Genomic DNA, 22,505 nt, shown 5'->3' on the forward strand with positions numbered 1-22,505 from the left:
ATTTCAACCACTTACCGTCTCTCAGAAAGATGTCTCAGAGCGGTCTAAGTAATTACAGAGTGTACAAAACACCTGGTCTCTGGAAAAAAAGACTGACCTGATGAATCAAGGTTGAAACTGCAATCCCCCCCTCACCCCCACCCCCCCAGCTACTCAATCCAGTGCAGTCACAGGGGGTAGATGTTATAATTTTTCCAAACCTTGAAAAATTATAATTGCTAATAATCATATGCTTTTCCCATCGATGCTCTTTGGCCAGCGGTGGAGTTATTATTATTATGGGAGGACTCTTTGCTCAAAATTGTTTCTATGGAAATATTAATAGTAATAATCAGCCATTTCTGCATAATAATAACGAAAATAATCTGCCAAACTAGTTTGCTCAAAGTTGTGATGTTTATCAGTTATCATTTTTAGTTCCACTGGTGTTGATGCTAGATATGAAAGTGACTTTTTAATTAGAGGCCTATACAAGAAAAGAATATTTCAGCATGAATCCTATTCTAGTCAGTGTGAAAAATTACAACACTATTATAGATGCTTAACTGTGCAGCTCTAATTAAAACGGTTGGAAACCATGACGGGGTAGATTGTAGTGTGGGTTGTATTTTCGAAGCTCATCTCTGAACGCAGCGGAAAAAAGGGAATCAAGAAACGTTCCCCAGTGTAAATTTCCCATGGGTGGAACATGTGACTGTGATACATACAAGGACTTAATATAATGTGGATTTTTTTGCGGGACTAATGCACAATACCCTGTAGTTTGAGCCACTTTACTCGATTTACATCTCCTTTTTACTTATTTTTCTATGATTTCATTGCATTTCAATGACTATAAATAATTGCTGTACTAGACCTAGAATATATGGAAGTATTTACTTCTGTAAATAATAAAATATGTAAGCCTGATATGTTTGCCATGTAGCTGAATTTCTTTTGTAATTAAACGCCATAGTTATTGTTATACAACAGCATTTATGTAAAGTATTATATAATATCTTAACATTTCTATACCATTAGGTAGTTGTATAACGTTCTTCGTTCTTAAGCACAGATAGGATTGAATGAACAAAAACCCCAGTTATTTTTCTTTCATAAACATGCACTTTTCTCCTCGTTCGCCATTTACTTTTGTTTTGGAATCTAACTGTTGTTTCGCCGCTGATCTGCAATAAAAATGCCCCGCGTTCTACCCTGGTGGTGAGCCTGCTTTATTTTTGCTGAGCTCGGAGGTATTACTGAATATTTTTCATGGTAAAGGTTTACCAGGGGGTGGCAATAAAAGTCAAAGTAAAGCTTTTATTGCAGCCCAACACACACCCCGTAGAGACACATGTACTGGCAGATTGTTCTGCTGCAGCAGAGGCTGGTGAGAGGCTCCTTTGGCTGCAGGCCCAGAAGTGGCCCATTGTGAAGATTAGGGCAGGGTGGGACCTCATAGCCAGATAATGGCATTACAATAATAAAGCCCCATTCACACATAATACCTCTGGAAAAAAACAAAAAACAATATGTGCTCTGCAATGTGACTTTTTTCTTTCAAGAGTTATTGTTTTTTTTATACATTTTTGCATGCAGTATGGATTAAATCCAAATAAAATTACTCAAAGCACCAAATCATTGAATGCAACAGAGAAGTTTAATATTTCGCCCGATTCCAACTTGAGCCATTCATCTGCGGCTCACAATCAGAATAACACAACAAAGGAAACATATGTAGATAGTAAAATATTTTAATTAAATATACTGGAGATTGTATCATACAAAATGTTTTATTTGTTTTTTTGTTTTTTTTTGTTGTTGCTTGCCAGCTGGGTGATTGATAAACAGATGGCTATCGTATCAAAAAACACTTTAGGATGCACGTTATGGAAACAACGTGGGGGTGGGGGTGGGGACCAAAGTGAAATGACAACAGATAAGAACAGAAAAAGTATCCTACTTCTTAAATTTGTAGTGTTTGTTTGAATCTAAGATCATCACGGTGACCTTGAAACAGCTAACAAGGACACAACTAGATTGTGTTACCGACTTTTATACTATCTTTATACTATTTACAGATTATAACACAGTTTATATGAGAACGGCCACAACTGACTATCTACAGTGATATTTACAGAGAAGATAAGACAAGAGAGAGAGGGTTTGCCGAGGAATTGATCCCAAAAATGAATGTTTCTGTACAGTGGACTTGCCGGCACTAGTGTTTCCGAGAGCCGGTTTTTACCTACACACAGTCAAGTACAGTACTTTCATCAGAAATGAATGTTTTTTTTCTCTTTTACCTTAAAAGTATCCTGAAAAACCTTCCACACAGACATTAAGAACATTTTTTTTTTACACTTTGAAACACCAGACATGTTCACTGTGTATTCCAACTGTCCCGGATAGCCATTAACAGCGGTTATGGTGGTTGTAAAAGCTGGAGCAGGTGTTGCCCTCCCACCACAGGCTATATAGCATGGTAGGCATACTTTATGGAGCGTGGTGCCTTTTGATCACTGCTTGAGAACACATATAGCCCCCTCCCCACCACCACCACCACCACCAACCCCCTCCCCCTCCCCCAGGCATGACAGACACCAGACCTGGGCAATGTCAAGTATTTGAAAATCTTTTCGTGTGTTTACTGATTGATTCGGCTGATTGAGCCGAAAGGGAATAATTCCATAAGCACAAATACAGACCCCCCCGAAGCGTTTATAGGCGATGTCGTTTAAGGATTCGAAAAGACTTTAAATATTTTTTATCAGCCCCCGCCTGGTGTCCAGTGGCCGAAAGTGCGATATGGTTTTTGTTAATGTGTGTTAACACCCCCCCCCCGTGTGTGTGTGTGTGCGTGTGTGTGTGTGTGTGTGAGAGAGAGAGAGAACGTGTGCATGAGTCTGTGTGCTGCATTACAGACAAGAGTGACAGTAATATTAATATTTTTACAATGCTACAGAGGATAAATCTCAACAATTGCAGTGCTAACTCTAATCCAAGACTGTGAAAGGCACAAATATTTGCAAAGCAATAAAAAAACCTAACTGACAACATTCCTATCAAATCATACAGTGAGTGTTTTCAGCTTGTTGAATGGAGTCTTTCTTTTCACAAAAAGAAAGACTTTTCAAGTTGAGAGTAAAAAAAAAAGTTAATTTCTTATGAGAGCATTCCATTATGACAGTCAGATAGACAAAAACACGCTGCTACAGGCTAGTAATTACAAGGGGGGGGGGGGTTGGATTTACGTTCAGTCGAGAGAGCAAAATTAGAACAGCGTTTCAATAAGTTTAATAAAAAAAAACCCAAAACATTCATTCATGATTTTTCGACAGAACGAACACGTATCTTACGTCGTCGCTGACCGAGTTGAATCTTGAGCAGGAACCTGAACTGACTGAGTCTACAGTACATCCATCAATACAGCACCTCAGAATGTCACGATTAAGCTAACGTTTGTGTATGCAGCACCGCGGTGTGTTAAGGTCCGGTCCAAGGAATTTGGGAGGATTTACTGGAGCCAAAAAAAAAAAGGGCAACAGCTTTCAGCGTGGAGACATGTAAACAGATACGACCACCACCCGCCGACTGAAGTGTAAGATTACGCTAAACAGCTGTTGGGACTCTGTTGGCGATGGTGAACGCACCCCTCTTGTTTTGAGAGAATTCATTGAAGTCGTTGTGTTACCTTTAGTGTTTTCCCAGCAACAAAGTTTAGCCCTCAGACACAGTAAACAAATGGCTTTTTTTTTTCTGTTGCTCCCACACTTCTCAGCTGCTCCGAGCAACAACCCTGACACGTGGTGACTGAGAGCGGCAAACTTGATTTGTGAGCACATACACATCAGCATTGTGCAAATAAGAATATAACCACAAAAAAAATAAAAAAAAATACAGTGAGTGGTGATAAAAACAAACAGTGCAAAGTATATAAACAAATGAACAAATTTAAAAAAAATGATAGAATGGAATTTTTTTTTTTTTTTAGTCCGCCTGACTAATAAGTTCATCAGTCCGTAATTTGCCGATGTTTCACCGTTGGTGTAATCATTCTGGAGAAGCCACCATTCAATAAAGAGAGAGAGAGAGAAAGGCAAAGAGAGAGAGAGAGAGAGAGAGATACTTTCTGGGATGGGGATGGGTGGGGTTTAGAATGGCAAAGAAAGGAATGAAAGAAAAAAAGAAAAGATATCTCCCGTCTCTCCTTTACAGTCTGGTGCTGGGGTGTACTGAGGACAGCTGGGGGGGTGGGAGAGTGGACAGGGGGTACAGGTGGTGGAGCAGGTCCCCATACAGCGCTGCCCCACCCGGGTGTCTGTAGAAGTGGTGTGTGCTGGGGCCCGTGGCCATCAGCTGCCGGTGTAGCATCATGGGGTGGAAGGCAAGCGGCGGCACAAGAGGGGACACAGCAGTCTGGCTCTTCAGGTACTGCAGACCCGGATGCTGTTGGAGCCCGTCCTGGGGCCTTGCTGAGACCAGGCTGCCAGGAGGGTACATGCCTGGGTAGAGGGGTGCGGTGTGGGGGTGCGGGTAGGCCGTTGGGGGGTGGCCCTCGGGGAGGTGGTTATTGAGGTGAACGGCGTGGGCTGGCTCAGCTGGTTTCAGCTCCTCCGGGTCCCCACGTCGGACCGACCCATTGGGGTGCATGGGTGTCACCACGCGGACCTTTCGCTCTGGGACGCCCTCTGTTTCAGGCTCCCCGAGGCTTCGCTTACTGGGTCGAACAGGGCTGGTGAGGGACGAATCAGAAGAGGTCTTGGGGGGGCTGGGGAATGGCTGGGAGGAATCTGTAGGGCTCTGTTTGGGAGGAGAGATGGTCATGGGAGGGACCCGGCATGCTTTGGGGTGGGAATCCAAACCCTGGTGCATGATGGGGTATTGGAGGTTGCAGAAGGAGGGCTTAGAAAAGGAGGACACCCGCTGAGAGTGAGGTTTGGACATGGTAAAGTCTCTGGGCTCGATCTCTGACTGTCTACCGTCTCCGTGCGTCTGAGTCCTGTCGCTGTAGTGAGACCTGTAGGCCAAACCCTCTCTTTCCAGGCTGCCACAAACGAAGCCCTCACCACCCTCACCGTCCCTGATGTAGTGCCCTCTCTTCTCTCCATTCACAAAGCCGGCCATCCTCTCCTGGCTCAGGCAGTTCTCCGTCTGCCTGTAGAGACTGTGGAGGTGTGGGGAGGAGTAGCAGTCACCGGCATAACTCTGTGGTTGGGTGGGAGGGCCCGGCAGGAGTTTCTCCCCGCCGTTCTCTACTCCCTCCTGGGCTTGGTTTCGGGGGAGGTACGGCTGCCACGGAGGACTGACCTTAGACTGGAGGTGGTGGCTTGTCCGGCAGGCGTATGTCTCCGAGAGCTCCCCTAGAGGGCTCCTCTCCGATAGGCCGCTGGCGGTATGGGGAGGCGGCTTGGCGCTCTGGGCGTGCTGGATGACCGACGGCCTGAAGACCGGCGCAACTTCTGGGCTGCTCTCCATCAGACACCTCTGCCTCTGGCTTCCCACCTCCTCCTCACTATTCCTCCTCTCTCTCTTCTCCCTGTCACCCACAGACATAGCAGGGAGAGGCGGGAGAGTGGCGTTTGGTAGGGGAGTGGGTTCATGATTGTGATGAGGAGGAGGAGGAGGAGGAAGAGGAGGAGCAGGAGAAGTAAAGGAGAAAGGATTGGTCTCACACACTTGAGAGAGTAGCTTCTTCTTGGCCAAAGGAGACATGACCCCCTGGCTGGCTTTGCAGTAAGCAGTTGTCTGTGTGGGGCCCTGAGTATACTCCTTCCTAACAACCCCATAGTCTTGTTTCTCTGGGAATGAATCTGAGACAGGGTCCACAGATGGTCTCTCCGCCTGCTTGCACATAGGTAACACCTTGCCCACTCTTCCACCGTGACTTTCTATGGAGTCTTTGGCTCGGGAGGCAGGCTCAGGCAGGGCGACATGTCCAGCAGATTTGTTCTGGTCCCAGTGGTGAGGCAGGTAGGTGTTTTTGGGGACAAAAGGCCCCTTGGTTTGCTGTTCTGGCACCAGTTTCTCGTGGAAGGCCTCCCTGATTTGTCTCCATTCGGGCTGGGGGCTAGCTCCTCTGCAGAGTGACGGAGCAACATGTGGGGCTTTGCAGTCTGGCTCCTTAAGGGACAAGGAAGATGGCTGCTCCTCTGCCACGGACTCCTCTTTCTTGAGGGTAACATGTAACTCCTCCTCCTCGATTACAATCGGTTCATCACCCGAAGAGGCCTCTCGCTTTACGGCTGGGGAGAGCTCACCGTTGTCTTCTTTCTCCTCAGAATGCTGTAGAAAGGAAATGGTAGTTATTGGAGTTGTCTGTCAAATGAGAAGAGTCGAGACACCCTTTTATATGCTCATATACTTAAAGGGAAACAATCACAGTTTTCAACATTACATATATGTGTGTGTGTGTGTGTGTGTGTGTGTGTGTGTGTGTTGTAGGATAGATACTTCCTTAGCAGCCATAATACTGAGCAGTCTTGCATGTAAGGCCACTGAAAAGTGGAAAAGATGTCACTAGTGGACAATCCATGAATGTAAAAACTACTTCCTGGTTTCTGATAGACTGTGTAATGTAAGAAAGTGTAAATAACAAGGCTACATAATACAATTGTATGTAGCCTTGATATTCGCATTTGTTTTTTCCCCCTTTTTCTCCCCAGCTGTACTTGGCCAATTGCCCTATTTTCAGAGCTGTCCCGGTCGCTGCTCCACCCCCTCTGCCGATCCCGGGAGGGCTGCAGACTACCACATACTTCCTCTGATACATGTGGAGTCGCCAACCACTTCTTTTCACCTGACAGTGAGAAGTTTCACCAGGGGGACGTAGTGCGTGGGAGGATCACGCTATTCCCCCTAGTTCCCCCTCCCCTCTGAACAGGCGCCCCAACTGACTAGAGGAGATGCTAGTGCAGCGACTAGGACACATACCCACATCTGGCTTCCCACCCGCAGACACGGCCAATTGTGTCTGTAGGGACGCCCGACCAAGCCGGAGGTAATACGGGGATTCAAACCAGAGATCCCCGTGTTGGTAGGCAACGGAATAGACCGGTATGCTACCCGGACCCCCTCACATTTTCTTCTACAGCAGTATGAAGCATTTTTCACATTTTCTTATACAACGCAGCCTACCAGCAAACCAGGAAGTAAGTTTTCACATTCATGGTCACCAAAACTGCTCAGTATTATGTCTACCAAGGGAGTGTAGTGTTTATATATATATATATATATATAGAGAGAGAGAGAGAGAGAGAGAGAGAGAGAGAGAGAGAGAGAGAGAGAGAGAGAGAGAGAGAGAGAGAGAGAGAGAATGTTGCCTCATGGCTGTTTCCTGTTAAGTAGTTTGTAAGGTAACACTGGTGTACGTGACAGAAAGTGGACGAGGAGCGAGAGGAAAAAACAGGCAGGGTAAAATGAAAAACAGACAGATTCAAATGAGAGATAAACCCCGACGGGACAGCAGAAGAGCCAGTCGGGACAGTTGTGTGACCAACCTGCGAGTGCTCTTGGCCTTTTCTCATCTCCTCGTCGTCCTTTTTGCTCCCTTGCTTGGGGTTGCTGGGACCTTTTGACTTCTTGGCCCCCGCCCCTTTGGCTTTGACCGCCACCGTCTTCAGCTGGCTGCCCTCCTGCTTCCTGGGCTTGACCGAGGGTAGGGGCTTGTCTTTTTCTCCCTTGATGTGTCTCTCATAGGGGAGAAGAAGCCTAACGTGGAGCAGAGAAATGTAGGTGAGTTTGGAGAGATGTTATATAATTCTGTTTCGTGTCGTGTCATGTTTTGTTATGGTATCTTATGTAACGCTGATAAAGAAATGTACTTGTTTAAGCTTTGTGATGTCATGAACATAATTCAGTAGCGAAACATCAGTTCAACATTTAAATAGTGGATTTCGGGGGCTCCCAACAAGAGGAGGTAGCAGCATTTTTGACTTGAGCACTTTCGCAACGTCCATTTTCATGTCAGCGCTGCAAAGCAACATTTGGCCATTTCACATATCAGATCTTTTAATCTCTCATGAGCTGGAATGTAACTTCAGGTCCATGGGACAGGGTCCTCTAATTGCGCCTCAAACCACATTTACAACTCGAGGGGATTAGGCTTTAGCTGCCAGGACCCTGTACTTTTTATTTTTCCTTTTAGCGGGTGAAATATGAACAAAATATAAATAAACAAAGGAGGCACCATTATGTCTTCAGAAACACGGAAAAAAGAACTATTCACATTGCCAGGGGTCTTAAGCTGCATAATCTCACAATCAACTGAAAGGTCACAAGACGTAATTGCTTTTTTCTTTTCTTTTTTTTTACACAAAATAATGCTGAAAAAACCCATTAGAAAATGTAAATAGTCCCCAAACTGTAATGCGCCTCCCAAAGAACTCAAATTAGCAAATTCTGTATCATTTTCAAAACCACTCTTGAAGAGAAGACCCTTTTTCAGAATGGCTTTTAGACACATTTATTTCATTCTTACTCATGTTTTCTTTATAGTGCTTTATCACGGTCTTATTCTTTTTCATCTCTTTTAAAGTGCTTCGTAACCCCAGTTAAGTGTAACACAAATAAAGTTGATCATTGTTATTATTATCAGCTTTTATTATTGAAACGCTAGTATTCAGAGTGGAGCGGGGGATATATGAAGGAAGAAGGAGGCGAGTGCTCTGACAGAGGTAGCTAGAAACAGTAGAAATGCAGACTAAACTATGCCGGAGGCATGCACCGTATCAGATACGCCACCTCAAAGCCTTTTAGCGACTCCTGGAATGCAATAACAATCCTAATCTAATTAAACTCGCTTTCGGGAAATCCACACGCAGGTGTGTGTATGTGTGTGTGTGTGGGTGTGTGTGTGTACATGCATGTTCACATGTATCTATGACTATAAGGGCCCAGTTGTGTGGATGTGCTTTTAACAGTGTGTACAAGCACGTGTATTCTCATCAGCATGCGTTGGTGTACAAATGCATGCGTGGTATTGCAGGGCAGGTATGTCGCGTATGCCTCAGCCAGTCAGCTGACAGTTGTTAGCTGGCATGTGACCAGGGGAAGAAGAGGAGGTGGCACAAGGCCCTGCCTGGCCAGCCTCACAGCACATTTATCATAGCAACACCCTCATAGCCTCATAGCACACATAAACTCTAGATCTAATCTAATCACTTAAAATGGTGACGGTAATCAAATACCCTGCAGTATTTTCTTATTATGCTGCATGGTGGTGCAGTGGTTAGCGCGGTCGCCTCACAGCAAGAAGGTCCTGGGTTCGAGCCCTGGGGTAGTCCAACCGTGGGGGTCGTCCCGGGTTGTCCTCTGTGTGGAGTTTGCATGTTCTCCCTGTGTCTGCGTGGGTTTCCTCCCACAGCCCAAAGACATGTAGGTCAGGTGAACCGGCCGTACTAAATTATCCCTAGGTGTGAGCATGTGCGTGTGTGTCGGCCCTGTGATGGATTGGCGGCCTGTCCAGGGTGTCTCCCCGCCTGCCGCCCAATGACTGCTGGGATAGGCTCCAGCATCCCCGTGACCCAGAGAGCAGGATAAGCGGTTTGGATAAAGGATGGATGAATGTTCTTACTGCGAATATGCTGTTCAGCTGACCTGAGTGATTACACGAGAGCTACAGTGCGCTCTGACATTACGAAATCCACGCCGAGGGACGAGAGCCGTCTTGGTGAAAACTCACCACACGGGGTTGGTGTTTCAGCTATTTTTAACTTCCTCCTTTGTCCTTCTTATGTTTCTCGGTCAATTTTCCACATCTGATGTCATAACTAGTGGGAACATTGGGACATGAGTAACATAATAACATCCATGTGTTAAATACCGGCATGCAGAAAACGAGTAAGGAAAACTCCGAGACTTTCTGCTGCTCGACACAAAAGATGGATCTTGGCAGCGGCGCAGAGAGGAGAAACGTTATGAAAGAGGAAACCAGAACAGCTGAAACACTATGAAGCATTCCAAAGTTCAATAAACTCGCCTGAAAATCTCACTGGCTACTTTATCGGGGGTTTTCACAATAACAGTCCATAAAACCCAGACAGAAACATGGCGCTTTTCAGTCACGAGAAATAATAAGGTCTTCTGGTGTAACGACGAGAGACGGTTGCTCTATTCCTTTAAAGGGACACGGCGGTAAAACAAACAATGAATCAAGAGCCATTTTGCCCTCCGCTTCAAAGGAAGGGGGGGGAAAAAACTCAGAAAGTTCAAGAGACTCTGTGGGATTTTTTTTTTGTTTTGTTATTTTTTCTCTGAACAAAAGTGCTGGCAGGGAACGCGGTGAAACTATATTTCATACAGCTGGTCTGGCACCAGGCCCCAGGCCAAGAAAGGAAATGTACTGTTAAATGTGACTTATTGGAAAGAGGGGAGAGAGAGAGAGAGAGAAAAAAGAAGAGATGGGATCGAGAGAGATAGCGCACAACCACATATGTTAATGAAGGGCAAAAAGGATCCAGCGAATAAATCACTTGCCCTGACTGACTTTAGAACAATACCAGGTGTATCTGTGACATCTACGGATGTGATGTGGAAAACATTCGTGTGCCAAGCTTTTCTACACGGGTTGAAAAATGTGTCCCGATATAAATACAGAGGGAGGCAGACAGACATTCATAGACATATAAAATATGCCATAAAATAAACAAATAGACCATTACAGATAAATCAATCTGCAGGATGCATCTATCCACCTGCAGTCTGCAACGCAGTGCGTCACCTGCATTACAAACGGTGGGGGAGATTTCTGCAGGCCAGCGAACGGCCATTCAACACGTGTGTAATAACCGTGCGTAGCCGTATATTAGTGATCGAAGGGCCCGGAAAGCGGCACACGACAACGACACGCGCCAGCCGTTGTCACTGCGGTCTGCTGGGCAGAAATGGCTGCCTAGCCTTGGGTCAACTAAACGGATTATCAATAAGAGATGGGGGTCTTGCTCTGCTACTGTAGATAATGAAAAAGCCAAGCTGGTGAGATCGCTGGGGCCTCGGAGAGCTTCAGATGGAAGGACTAAGATGCACTGGTTGCCTAACAACAGCAAAAAGAAAAAAAGAAGAAAAAACCTCCTAAAAAAACAAAACAATAAATAGTCACAGGAAGTGCCTTGCATGACAGCTACAGCACATTGTTTTTACTGGAAAATGACTCAATTCGAAATTCAAGTGTGCACCTTTTATGGTTATATATAAATCTCCACAAAGGCTAAATTAAGCTCAGAAATTGCAGCCTGTACGGCGTTCGCTCTGTTTTCCCCCCTCCTGATTATCACTACAGTAAAAACAAACGTGAAAAAAAAAAACTCATACGAGCATCCAACCTGAGAAAGACTGAGGGAGTAATTCAATGTACTCGTGTTCATGTAATATAGAAGTAACAACACAATATCACTTATATAAGCAGCAATTTCCTCAAAAGAGGGGAAAGAGTTTGGCACAGCATTAATGGAGCGGAAGCCAAGTGTAGTAAACATGTTGAGCCACTAGAGGTCGGGGGCAGCACCAAGAAAGGCTCGAAAAGAGAATTTCATCAAGGCAGGAGGTTAGATTTTTATGAGGTCAATAAATACTTAACTTCCCCTCATGCCAATTTATCTCTTGGCTTTTGTTCAGGCGGCCATTTTCCATGTTGATAACACGTCCAAGAGAGTCAGGAACGGTTTGCAGGGGGAGAGATAAAAAGTTGGAAAGGGCGAAATGATATTAAGACCTCACCTTGCGGCGTGTCCAATTAGCCTGAGCACATATTCCTTTATAAAAATGCAACAGCCGACAACGGTCCTTGTCTTTTTAAAACAAACACAAGTCTAATTCACTTAAGCACACACATTGTCAGCTGAGCGTGTCTGTGCCACTGAGAGAAATATGAACTGCACTCGCACAAACACACACATATGCATGCACACTCACACACATATGCATGCACACTCACACTGAAAAAAGGCAACTTGGCAAAAACAAGGTGACTTTACAAGCAATATGCTGGTCCCATCTGAGTTTTGAGTTACCGGAACGAGCAGCTCGCTGGAATCCAAGAAATGCCTAAGTCACCAAATCAGTGGAAAAAGCCTGTGGGCTGTTCCATTTCAACAGTTTTCCTCCATTGGTGTTGAAATTAATTTTAGTTGGTGTTGTGTTAAGATCACAAGGGTTGCTTCATGCGTAAAAAAAAAAGAGAGAGAGAGAGAGAGAGAGAGAGAGAGAGAGAGAGAAAAAGAAGAAGCGGGGGTGGGGGAATAGAAACTATTTAAAAGAGCTGGTGGACATGGCCTACAGGCTGCGGCACAACTCAAGAGAGGAAACAAACTTTGACTACTAGGAAAGGAAAACAAAACCATGTGAAAGATGCAATCAAATCTGTGTGAAGAAGAACCAACTGCTTTTGATTGAGTCAACAATACCTGCTGAGAGAGGGAGAGAGGGAGAGGGAGAGCGAGAGAGAGAGAGGGGGAGAGAGAGGGAGAGGGAGAGGGAGGGATAAACAGACATTGTTAGTGGTTCCTCTGCTTCAGAGAGATTCGTGCCTCTAAGCCCCTCTTTTGTCTAGAAGCCAAACCACTTGAGATGACCCTCATTCATGCAGTTGAAACGGGAGGGCAGCGGAGGAATGTATGAAAAACTCCAGTCCTTTGTGGAGTCTGGAAATACCAGATTTAAAAATGACCTCCACCGTTCCCCTAGGGTTCACCCTCATTAGCCGCCGCTCGCTGTAGCAGGTGTTGTTCAGGAGGCGGGGCTCTACACGTTCGCGACGGCCACTGTTTACCGGAACAAGCACGCGGGCCAATGATACACGCCGCTTTCCCGCGAATCCCGGATCTCAAGAGAGAAATTTCGTAATCTGATTCCCAACACCGATCTCGTTATTAATCTCGGCAGACGTGAATGGATGCTCATTCAGTCGATTGCCTCTCACACGTCAGCGCCGTAATTTGTGATTTCTCATGGCCACTGGCGAGAGAAACAGTGGACCCTTTGATTAATTTCCAGGCGTGGACAGATCGCCCAATATTGTGATTAGCTAGATTGCAACAGAAAAGTGGATTTAATCATCAGATGTTCAATGAACTGTTTTGTCTTGGGAAAACCATCTAACACACCGAGTGGTTAAAATAGCTGCCTGCTGCTTTAGCGTTAAGGACATGCAGCTCTTTGGCTGCGCACCCACCCGCACAGGCTGAAAATCAGATTGGCAGGGGAACAGAGGATGATATACAAAGTTTGGCCATTACTACTCACACAACATGCTGGGATTTCGTTTATCTTCCTCTTTTTTCTTTTTTAGGAACGTCGGCGGTGTGTAACTGCGCAGTAATGTCTCTTCTACAACTTGTGTCTGTCTTTCTTCCTTTCCCCACCATCTAGCTTCCTCTTTTACCTTTTCTCTTCATGTCAAAACATCTTTGCCCCTTTATTAACGTCTGTCCTTGGTCCCCCTCTCCCTCTCTCTCTCTCTGGTTCAGGAATAAGAGCAGTGGACATGAAGGTGATATTCCCTTTCTACCCCAACACAGTAATCCACTGATATCCTGCGCTTGAGAACAAGAGCCCGTATTGATTAAAACCCATGTCTGATGTGCAGTATTTAACAAATCACACTCCGCTGTGCTGCGCTACACCTGATGTATCTGCAGCACAGTGGAGAGACTGCGGTGAGATGCTGACTTGTGCGATATTCTGTATACATCCACCGGAGCAGAGTTGGAAAACACTATCAACTCGTTCCTCTGTATTTCCATACCGGCTTCTTTTTTTTCCCACTATGATCCTCATTGTGGTCTCTTAATATGTACGAATGGTAAAATATATTTCCTGTCTGGGGAGCGGCTTCAGTGGATGCGGAGAAACAACGAAAGCATGAGGAGAGAATAAAGGCTGAATCAATAAAACATCTAGTCGACTAAAATTGGAACTGGCGTGCGTCTGTCTAAAGAGAAATGCGTATCTCCACAATCTGAGCCAGGGAATATTTCATAGGCTGTGGACTCTGAGTACATCTGGTAAACATCTAATACTTTTAAGATGGAATAATTCATTTCCAAAACCCCTCTGTTCTCTCTCTCTTTCGCTCTCTCTCACTCTCTCTCTCGCCCAAAACCTCGGAGTTTTTAAATAGCAAATTATTCTAAATTGCTTCTCTGTTGCCATGGATATCCCCCCCTCCCACCACCACTACCCCCCTTGTGCAATTACATTAGAATGCCAAGGCATGGTGAGATATTAAATACATGTAACAGGCAGAAATGAAGAAGAGAGCGAGCAAAATGCAATGTTTCTGTAACAAGAGATTGTGTAGAAAACCGGGAAGATTAAATATGTAGGAACTGTTAAAAGGCGCTGACCTGTATAATGAAAGAAACAGCATGAAGCAGCAAGGCAGGGAGTGAGGATGCGTGCGCGGGGAGGGGGTCAAGCGAGAGAGAGGGATGTAAAGAGAGGTACAGAGAGAGGGAGCAAAAAAAAGAGAGGGGGCAAAAAGAGCAAGAGAGGAAGAAAGGGAGAGAGAGAGAGAGGGAGATAGAGAGAGATAGCGAGAGGGAGGGAGAAAATGACAGAGAGAGAACATGATAGAGAGAGAAAATGAGAGAGAGAGAGAGAGAGAGAGAGAGAGAGAGAGAGAGAGAGAGAGAGAGAGAGAGAGCGCGGAGGGAAAGTGGCACAGAAGCAAAGGCAGTCTATTTCAAGGTTATTGATGCCATCTTTTTCATGACCTCATTTTTAATTCAGAGCGCCAGGCCCTGACAGCTAATCTCGGGAAACGGTTTAAATAAATATCATTAAAGCCTCCCTGTAGCTGGAGTGGCAGACCTTGGCTTGGACATTTCCACATTGATCCCCCCCCCCCCATGTGCTAATGAATGAGGCCCAGCGACTAAAAACCAGTAACTTTGAAAATGACAATTAGCCGAGGTTATCGCCTGTTCAATTTAAGCTATGCAACTCCATTACAGCAAGTGGGTTACTGCCTGCTCATAGATGGCATAAATATAGTGATTATGTCCCCAGCGCTATCTTTCACAGTAACATCTCCTAGGCAACCATTTCAGACTATTTTACCATTAGGGCGGTAAAGGGATAATGCGTATAATTTCAAATGAGAGCTGAATGCTTGTGGACGTCCCGGGTCTTTAACCCAAATCAAACAAAGAGAGTCAAGGATATCCAGTTCATCAGAAGCAATTCCCACCCTTATGATACGTCGTATCGCTCCCTCCTGCCAGCCAAGACTGTCTAATTCCCTCCCTGGTTTGGCCTGCCGTGGCAAATCAGAAGTGATTCTTCTGAGGGGGAGAGGGAAAACAGAAGCGTTGTTCCAGTTTGTACGCCGTACAATTCCTCTCCTTGAATTATATTTTTTTGCAGAGCGTTGACTAATGATTAAAGGGGGAAACAAAGACGCCTCTGGGGAGCAAACACACACTCCAGCGAGCCCACAAACAGCCTCATTCATCATGCGGAGAGAATGGCCATGTTTGCTGAGTTAATACAATGAAGCTAATTGCCCTCCAAGCAGCCCAAACACCGCGGCTCAGCTAAAATTATTCCCCTGAATGGAAACCTGCTCGGTTTCAGCTGATCTCTCTCTCTCTCTTTCTCTCTCTCTCATACATCGCCCGTCATCCCCCGCCGCCACCACTACCCCGTCTCTCGTGCGCCCTCGCCCTCTCTCTCCCTCCCTGCCAGCCTGATATTCACTGCAGTGTGTGGATATTATTGCTTTGTATTGATTCAGCATTATTTTCTCTCAGCTGCTTCTTGGCGGCCGGAGAGGGAAAGGCCAGCGCAGCAGCAGTCACACCTCAGTGCTTTCCACATGGCTCCGTCCTCCCCTTCCTGTGTTCCTAAGGCCCAATTCAAACTGGTAGAACACTACAGCACTATAACACTATTTCACAATCTTGGCTTCGAGGGGATTTCCAGCGGAGGACAAATTGCATTTGTTGTACAAAGCTTGCCGTTTCTTGACATCTACGCAATAAAAAAATGTATTCACCAGAGCCCGCTTCGATGCCAGTTGTAAAGTGCCGCCATTTATTACCTAGCGTAAATAAGGACTGAGCCCCAAAATGAACCCAAAACAACATCCCCACTGTGATGGACCATCTTCATATACCATGTCCCTCCCTCTCCGGCACCGAGGACGACCGGGGACTTAGCTCAAATGTTGCATACGTACTGAGATGGCACATTTAGAGGCACGTTGTCTTCACAGGCCACTGCGGACATAGGAGAGTAAACTTGTCTCTTCGCACGACACCTCACATTAAATTCCCCCAGATTAACTCCCCTCCCTTCATGTAAATAAGTCGGATCAAAATGCCACTGAATACTATTTGCATATATATTGCTCACACATATGCTTCCACAAATCTAAGAAAATGGAAATTAATGGACGAGAGCAGCGCAGAGCTGCTGTGATGACCACCATGTCCTATATATCTTAATATATTTAGTATCAAATAATGTCACTCAATTCAGTTATTTATTATGGTTAACACAATGTGATCTCCGGCACAAGATAAAGTCTGCTCTATAGCCCTGCTAGGATATTGCACTCTCACTGACAGGTAAGTCTGTGTCTGAGCCATGCTGATGCATGAACACAGGAGCAGCCTGAGGGCTTTGGAGAGGGTCGACGGCCTGAAGGGATGATTTGCTTTATGAGCGACTGGTTATCTCCTGCTAGGAAAGATCGCATTTGACATTTGTTTAACCTTGGGAGAATGTAAGTTTGTGTGCATGTGCGTGAGTGTGCACAGGTGGGTGGGTGTGTGTGTGCCAACACTTGTGTGTCTCTGTATGTGCCAATGTCTGTGTGTGTGTGTGTGTGTGTGTGTGTGTGTGTGTGTGTGTGTGTGTGTGTGTGTGTGTGTGTGTGTGCCTGCATGCATTTCAGGATAATACCCTCAAAGCTCCCTCAGGATCATATCCATATGTTTGCTTTGGTTCAGTAATACCATCTGAATGATGATTACAATGCAGAGGTTGAAAACGGTGCAGGGTCTGACTGATTAAACGAATACATTAAGACGCCATCCTCTGAACATTTCATCTCTAAGTTATGTGGGAACATACCCTGAACACACACTGAAGAATGTAAACGCGAGATGTGTATGTGTTTTTTGTTTGTGTGTGGCTTAGTGTGTATGTGTGTGTGTCAATTAATAATTCAAAAGTTTTCAATTACTTTGAGGGTTTGCTTTGGTCTCCTTGGGGAGCGATATGGGCGGGGCTTGCACATTCTGAAAAGATGCATTAGGTTCCACTGTGCCAGGCAAGATCAATCAAATAATCCTGGAAAATGAAATGACTTAATCGCTTTTACTAATAATTTGATCAAATCCTGGTGAGAATACAGTTCTTAACTCCATTATGGGTATTAACAGAGTATAATAATAAAGAGTCGACCCCCGGTCAAGGTCGACGTGGTTGCTATCACGCTTACACCAGTGAGCCGCTATTCATCGTGTGCACATTGACTTGCTCTGAATGAGATCAATAGGTGCCTCAGTACAGCTCTCGAGTCGAATAGCCTCGAAGTTGCACGTACTCTGCTGTGAAATCTTATTTCATACAGCTGTAGGAAACGTCACTCATATTGGGCGGCAGAAACTGTGTCACGTGTGCATGCATTAGTCTGCTGTGCCACATCCTATATAACCAGTGGCGACGATAACTCACCTCTCATAGTGTCTGCGTGTGCACGTGGCTGCGCTTGTGCTGCTGGGGTTTCCTCCCAGTTCATCATATACATGTTTCCACTGTCTGCGAACTGTGATCTGAGCACAGAAAGAAAGAAAGAAAGATTTTAATCTTTGTTTTCTTGGGAAGTTCCACATCATTTCTGGGTCTTGGAGGGGTTTACTGGGTCATGTTCTTCCAGTTAAATTTATCTTCGTTGATCATACTCTGTTACACAAGCAATCCTGTTAACAACAGTCTGCTGTTAATCGAGTCACCGTCTTCTCCCATCACCATCGAAAGGATCCCGAATAAGGATCCCACTGGCTTGCTAGGTGACTGACGGGTTACATCATCGACTGCGCACACAAACCGCAGCACTTTGCGCTAACACGGCCTCAGAACGAATTGTGAGATAATCAACAGCAGATATGATCCCTTTAAAAGGATACAGGACCCAATTACGAGAGCTGTATCCTGTTTACGGCTCGCTCTGTTTGCATGACTCTACACCAGCAAGCTAATGAAGAAGGAGGCGTTAGCAATACTGGACGTTTGACTGCACAACATCAAACACTGACTTAACATTGGAAACATGTTGCACATGAATAGCGAGTGAACACATAGTTGGTAGGCTTCCAAGTTATGTCCTCTTTCACTTGTCTTTCCCTCCTCTCCTCTCCTCACTCCCTTTCTTCCTCTGCTTTACACAAACTCATTCAGAGCTTGTGTGTGTGTGTGTGTGTGTGTGTGTGTGTGTGTGCGTGCGTGTGCGTGCGCGTGTGCACACGGGCGTGCGTGCATCTGGGCAAATGTGTATTTCAGTATATTTCTCCAACATGGGAAAAAATGACCGATTTGACCAATTTCCTTTTTGATCAATGGAGAGCAGGAGAACATGTGTTTTCCACTCCAAGGAGGTTTCGAAACAACGGCATCATTTTGCTAAATGTGGCTTTGACCAAGACTTTCTTCTTGGGAAAATAGTGACAGAGGGAGGGAGAGGCGGGGTAGGAGGAAGTTGGGGGGGGGGGGGTTCAGAGGAAAAGTGAGAAAGAGCGCGATAGACAGAGTGGGCAGGACAGGGTAGACGGTGGGAGGAGGGAACAGCCAAGTGGAGGACAAGTCGGGGGGGGGAAGGGGGGGCTTGAAAGAAAAGATGGGGAAGAATATAATGGCACATATGTGAATACTTACCAACTCATATCCTCCTAGTTTCTGGGCAGCTTGAAACATCGTCCAAAGATTGACTGTGGGAGAAACGACAAACAAGTCAGCCAAGAGTTATGGGAATGGTTCACAGCCCTATGAATGTTAAATAAATAACATAATATGTAATTATTACAAGACAGACAGACAGACAGACAGACAGACAGATAGACAGATAGATAGATAGATAGATAGATAGATAGATAGATAGATAGATAGATAGATAGATAGATAGATAGATAGATAGATAGATAGATAGATAGATAGATAGAAGAGAGAGAGACAGACAGGGGGAGAGAGATAGATAGACGAGAGAAAGAGAAAGACACAGACAGGGAGACAGAGAGAGAGATAGCGAGAAAGAGAGAGCGAGAGAGAGAGAGAGAGAGAGAGCCAGTCAGGGAAGACAGACAGAAAAGAAAGAGAAAGAAAGAAAAAAGATGGAAAAAAGAAAGAAAGAAAAAGAAAAATACAGAGTGAGAGAAAAGATACAGATAGATAGATAGATAGATAGATAGATAGATAGATAGATAGATAGATAGATAGATAGATAGATAGATAGATAGATAGATAGATAGATAGATAGATAGATAGATAGATAGATAGATAGATAGATAGATAGATAGATAGTATGCACTGATTTTAGTGGTCAGTTATGATTATGAATTACTGTAAACATGCCAAATTACACTTACACACGATAGATAGATAGATAGATAGATAGATAGATAGATAGATAGATAGATAGATAGATAGATAGATAGATAGATAGATAGATAGATAGATAGATAGATAGATAGATAGATAGATAAGTGGCGGGACTAATTCTTCATGGAGGAATCTATGAGGATTAAGGATAATTACATATTTCAGGATAATTACATATTGCTAGGTAGCCTCTGTGGATTCCTCCAAATGTTCTGATGGCTGCTTTGCAGATATGTAGATAAGTATGATTGGCAGGATTAAAACAGTTTCTCATTAATTCCCCATAGCTGGGTGGCACTTCAGTTGAAGAGGTGCAAATGAATATTGAATACTTGTTAAATTGCCACCGTGTGATGAAACACAGAATATGCGTCATCTGTTAACATTTCAGCTGTGGCTTGCAGGTAAGAATGAGAACATTTATAGCAGTCAAGTGTTTGGCGATAAGATAAAACTGTTTGAAAAATCACAAGTCCCATTTCATACTTTCCCCTACACAAATTCTCTCTTGACAGGCAATATCGACATGAATACAAGTGTTGTGTACATGGATGTACAAAGGCGGTTAGATAAAAAGTGAAACATCTTTGATTGAACTGTATACAGGCTGGTCATCAAAATCCCCAAAAATATCCAAAGAGGCTCCATGGGGAAAAAAAAAGCTTCAAATGGCCGTCCATCTTTGAAAACATTATTCCCCATAAACAACCGACCACAGGTACATTGGGAGACTCTTTTTTTTTTCTCCGCCGATGACATTTGTATTTGCTTTCTGTAACATCATTGTTTAACATTTTTATATGAGGGCCTATAAATAAGAAAAGGAGTCCTCGCCTGGGGAGAAATCCATCAAAATTCAATCTCTGCGTACACAAAGCCTTGCATTTGTCAAAATGACATTTTCCTATCTCCGCATTTGACAGCATTGATTTTTTCCCCCCCTTCCCTCCTCTCTGCGACTGTTGTCAATGCACGGGTGGAATAACAAAGGGAGCAGGGTAGATTTTTCTGTTTGAACTGAGCACTCTGGGGTATTGTGCTTTCTGGCTGGGGAGACAGAACGGTGGTCTATTTAACTAGCTTGTTATGCATCGACCATAATTAACACAAAAAGCACACGGGACAGGGATGAACAGCGCCGATAAAGAAAATGAGAGACTATGCCGTTCCTCAGATGTCTTGTCACTTGCTCTTTCTTTTCTTAATTCCAAACAGTGCGGCGGCGGCAGTTATCGCTGCAATAAGGACGGAAAAAAAAACAAAAAAAACAATGCAGCCTCACTGATGCACGGATGGCATGGCAATTAGACAACGAGGCTGAAAGAGGAAGACAAATCAGGACTGATGTGCAGAACTACATCCTGATGTGTGTGTGTGCATGAACAAATGCAGGCTTACACACACACACACACACACACACACACACACACACTTATTTCGCCTAAATGTTTAATTTCAAATCAAGGCCATTCAAATTGTACAAAGTGAGCACTACTCCCCATATCTCCCTCCTCCCCTGCTAAAACCTTGGTTACTCTCTCTCTCCTCTCTCTCCCTCCCTCCCTGCCTCCCTTGCACTCTCTCTCGCTCTCCCTCCCTCCCTCCCTCCCCCCTCTCACTCCCTCGCCCCCTCTCTTTCCCCCTCTCTCTCTCTCTCTCTCTCTCTCTCTCTCTCTCTCTCTCTCTCTCTCTCTCTCTCTCTCTCTCTCTCTCTCTCTCTCTCTCTCTCTCTCTCTCTGTCTCTCTCTCTCTCTCTCTCTCTCTCTCTGTCTCTCTCTCTCTCTCTCTCAGTGTGTGCAGTTCAGTTCACCCAGATAGTATGATTTCAATGGGAGCAGCTGTCTAGCAGCACCAAGCGATAAGATGGGAAGACAACGAGTGTCACAAATAAACTGCAGTCACTGTTTTCCTCTCCATTACGCAACAGCGCAAGATCAAAACTAGTCCCAACAATGTTAATCACATGCCTGCCACTCAGAGGGCCAGTGAGAAACACATCCAACTATGAATGAATGAGCTGGCGAGAGGGCTGCATTAGACATTTTAACATACATGACAATGGTTCACATCAACGGAGGTGGTAATCGCGGATGATTTCGCCATTATTCACAGAGCCAAAAACAGAAACCAGGACAACATGGTTGCCTCCACTAGTGTTCCCCTTGACATTTAGAAGATAAAAGAGACACTGTAAAAGGGATGTAGAAGGAGCCAGTTATGTTACTATTAGAGACTTGACTGTGAGTTAAGAGGCCAATTGGTCTCAGATCAGCATCTCTGTTCTAAGATGTTTAATGCATACAGGCCTGGGGGTGAAATATAAATTCAACATGAGCGTGAGGGGAGCTAACGAGTGTGTAAAACCAGCCAAATGAATAAAACTAGTCTTAAAATATGACCGTATACAATGAGCCATTCAAATAAGGAGCAGATTCGATTGAATATATATATATATATATATATATAGTACATACACACACATGTATATACATACATATATGTTATATATATAACATATATGTGTGTTTTATATATAACGCACACACATATATATGTATGTATGTATGTGTGTGTGTGTGTGTGTGTATATACATATATATATATATATATATATGTTCTTATCATGCTGTGCTGGTCTGTACTGATGCAGGATTGTTGCCTACAAAAGAGAGAACAGTGTTCGGCGCTGAATTTCACAGCCAAGAAATGGCCTGAAATACAGATAAATAGTCCATGATTTGACTCAAATAGGATTTTCTGGGAGGAATGAATTATAGCTCAGTGAACAAAACACTGCAAGTCTGGTAAGTCATTCACACAGAGAACTTCACATCTGTTGCTTTTTGTTAACCTCCTGAGAACTTCAAAAAAAAAAAAAAAAAGGGAAAAAAGAAAAGAAAAAGAAAAAGGACTATTGCTCACAAGGC

General features: G+C 44.5%; 2 protein-coding genes across 2 annotated transcripts in view; both read right to left on the reverse strand.

Annotated features, from left to right (window-relative positions):
• Window positions 1-22,505, reverse strand: part of cep170aa (centrosomal protein 170Aa) — a 350,414-nt gene that overhangs the window by 84,719 nt on the left and 243,190 nt on the right. The window lies entirely within an intron of this gene.
• The window catches only part of LOC130122398 (AT-rich interactive domain-containing protein 5B-like), a 76,870-nt gene continuing 56,941 nt past the window's right edge, over window positions 2,577-22,505 (reverse strand). Inside the window, exons 7-10 of the mRNA XM_056291287.1 lie at window positions 18,859-18,911; window positions 17,662-17,759; window positions 7,479-7,689; window positions 2,577-6,264 (exon numbers count right to left, since the gene is read on the reverse strand). Of these exons, the coding sequence (XP_056147262.1) occupies window positions 4,192-6,264; window positions 7,479-7,689; window positions 17,662-17,759; window positions 18,859-18,911 (2,435 nt within the window). The 3' untranslated portion in view covers window positions 2,577-4,191. The remainder of the gene's footprint in view (window positions 6,265-7,478; window positions 7,690-17,661; window positions 17,760-18,858; window positions 18,912-22,505) is intronic.

Source organism: Lampris incognitus, chromosome 13 (genome assembly GCF_029633865.1).
Source record: "Lampris incognitus isolate fLamInc1 chromosome 13, fLamInc1.hap2, whole genome shotgun sequence".
Classification (NCBI taxonomy): domain Eukaryota; kingdom Metazoa; phylum Chordata; class Actinopteri; order Lampriformes; family Lampridae; genus Lampris; species Lampris incognitus.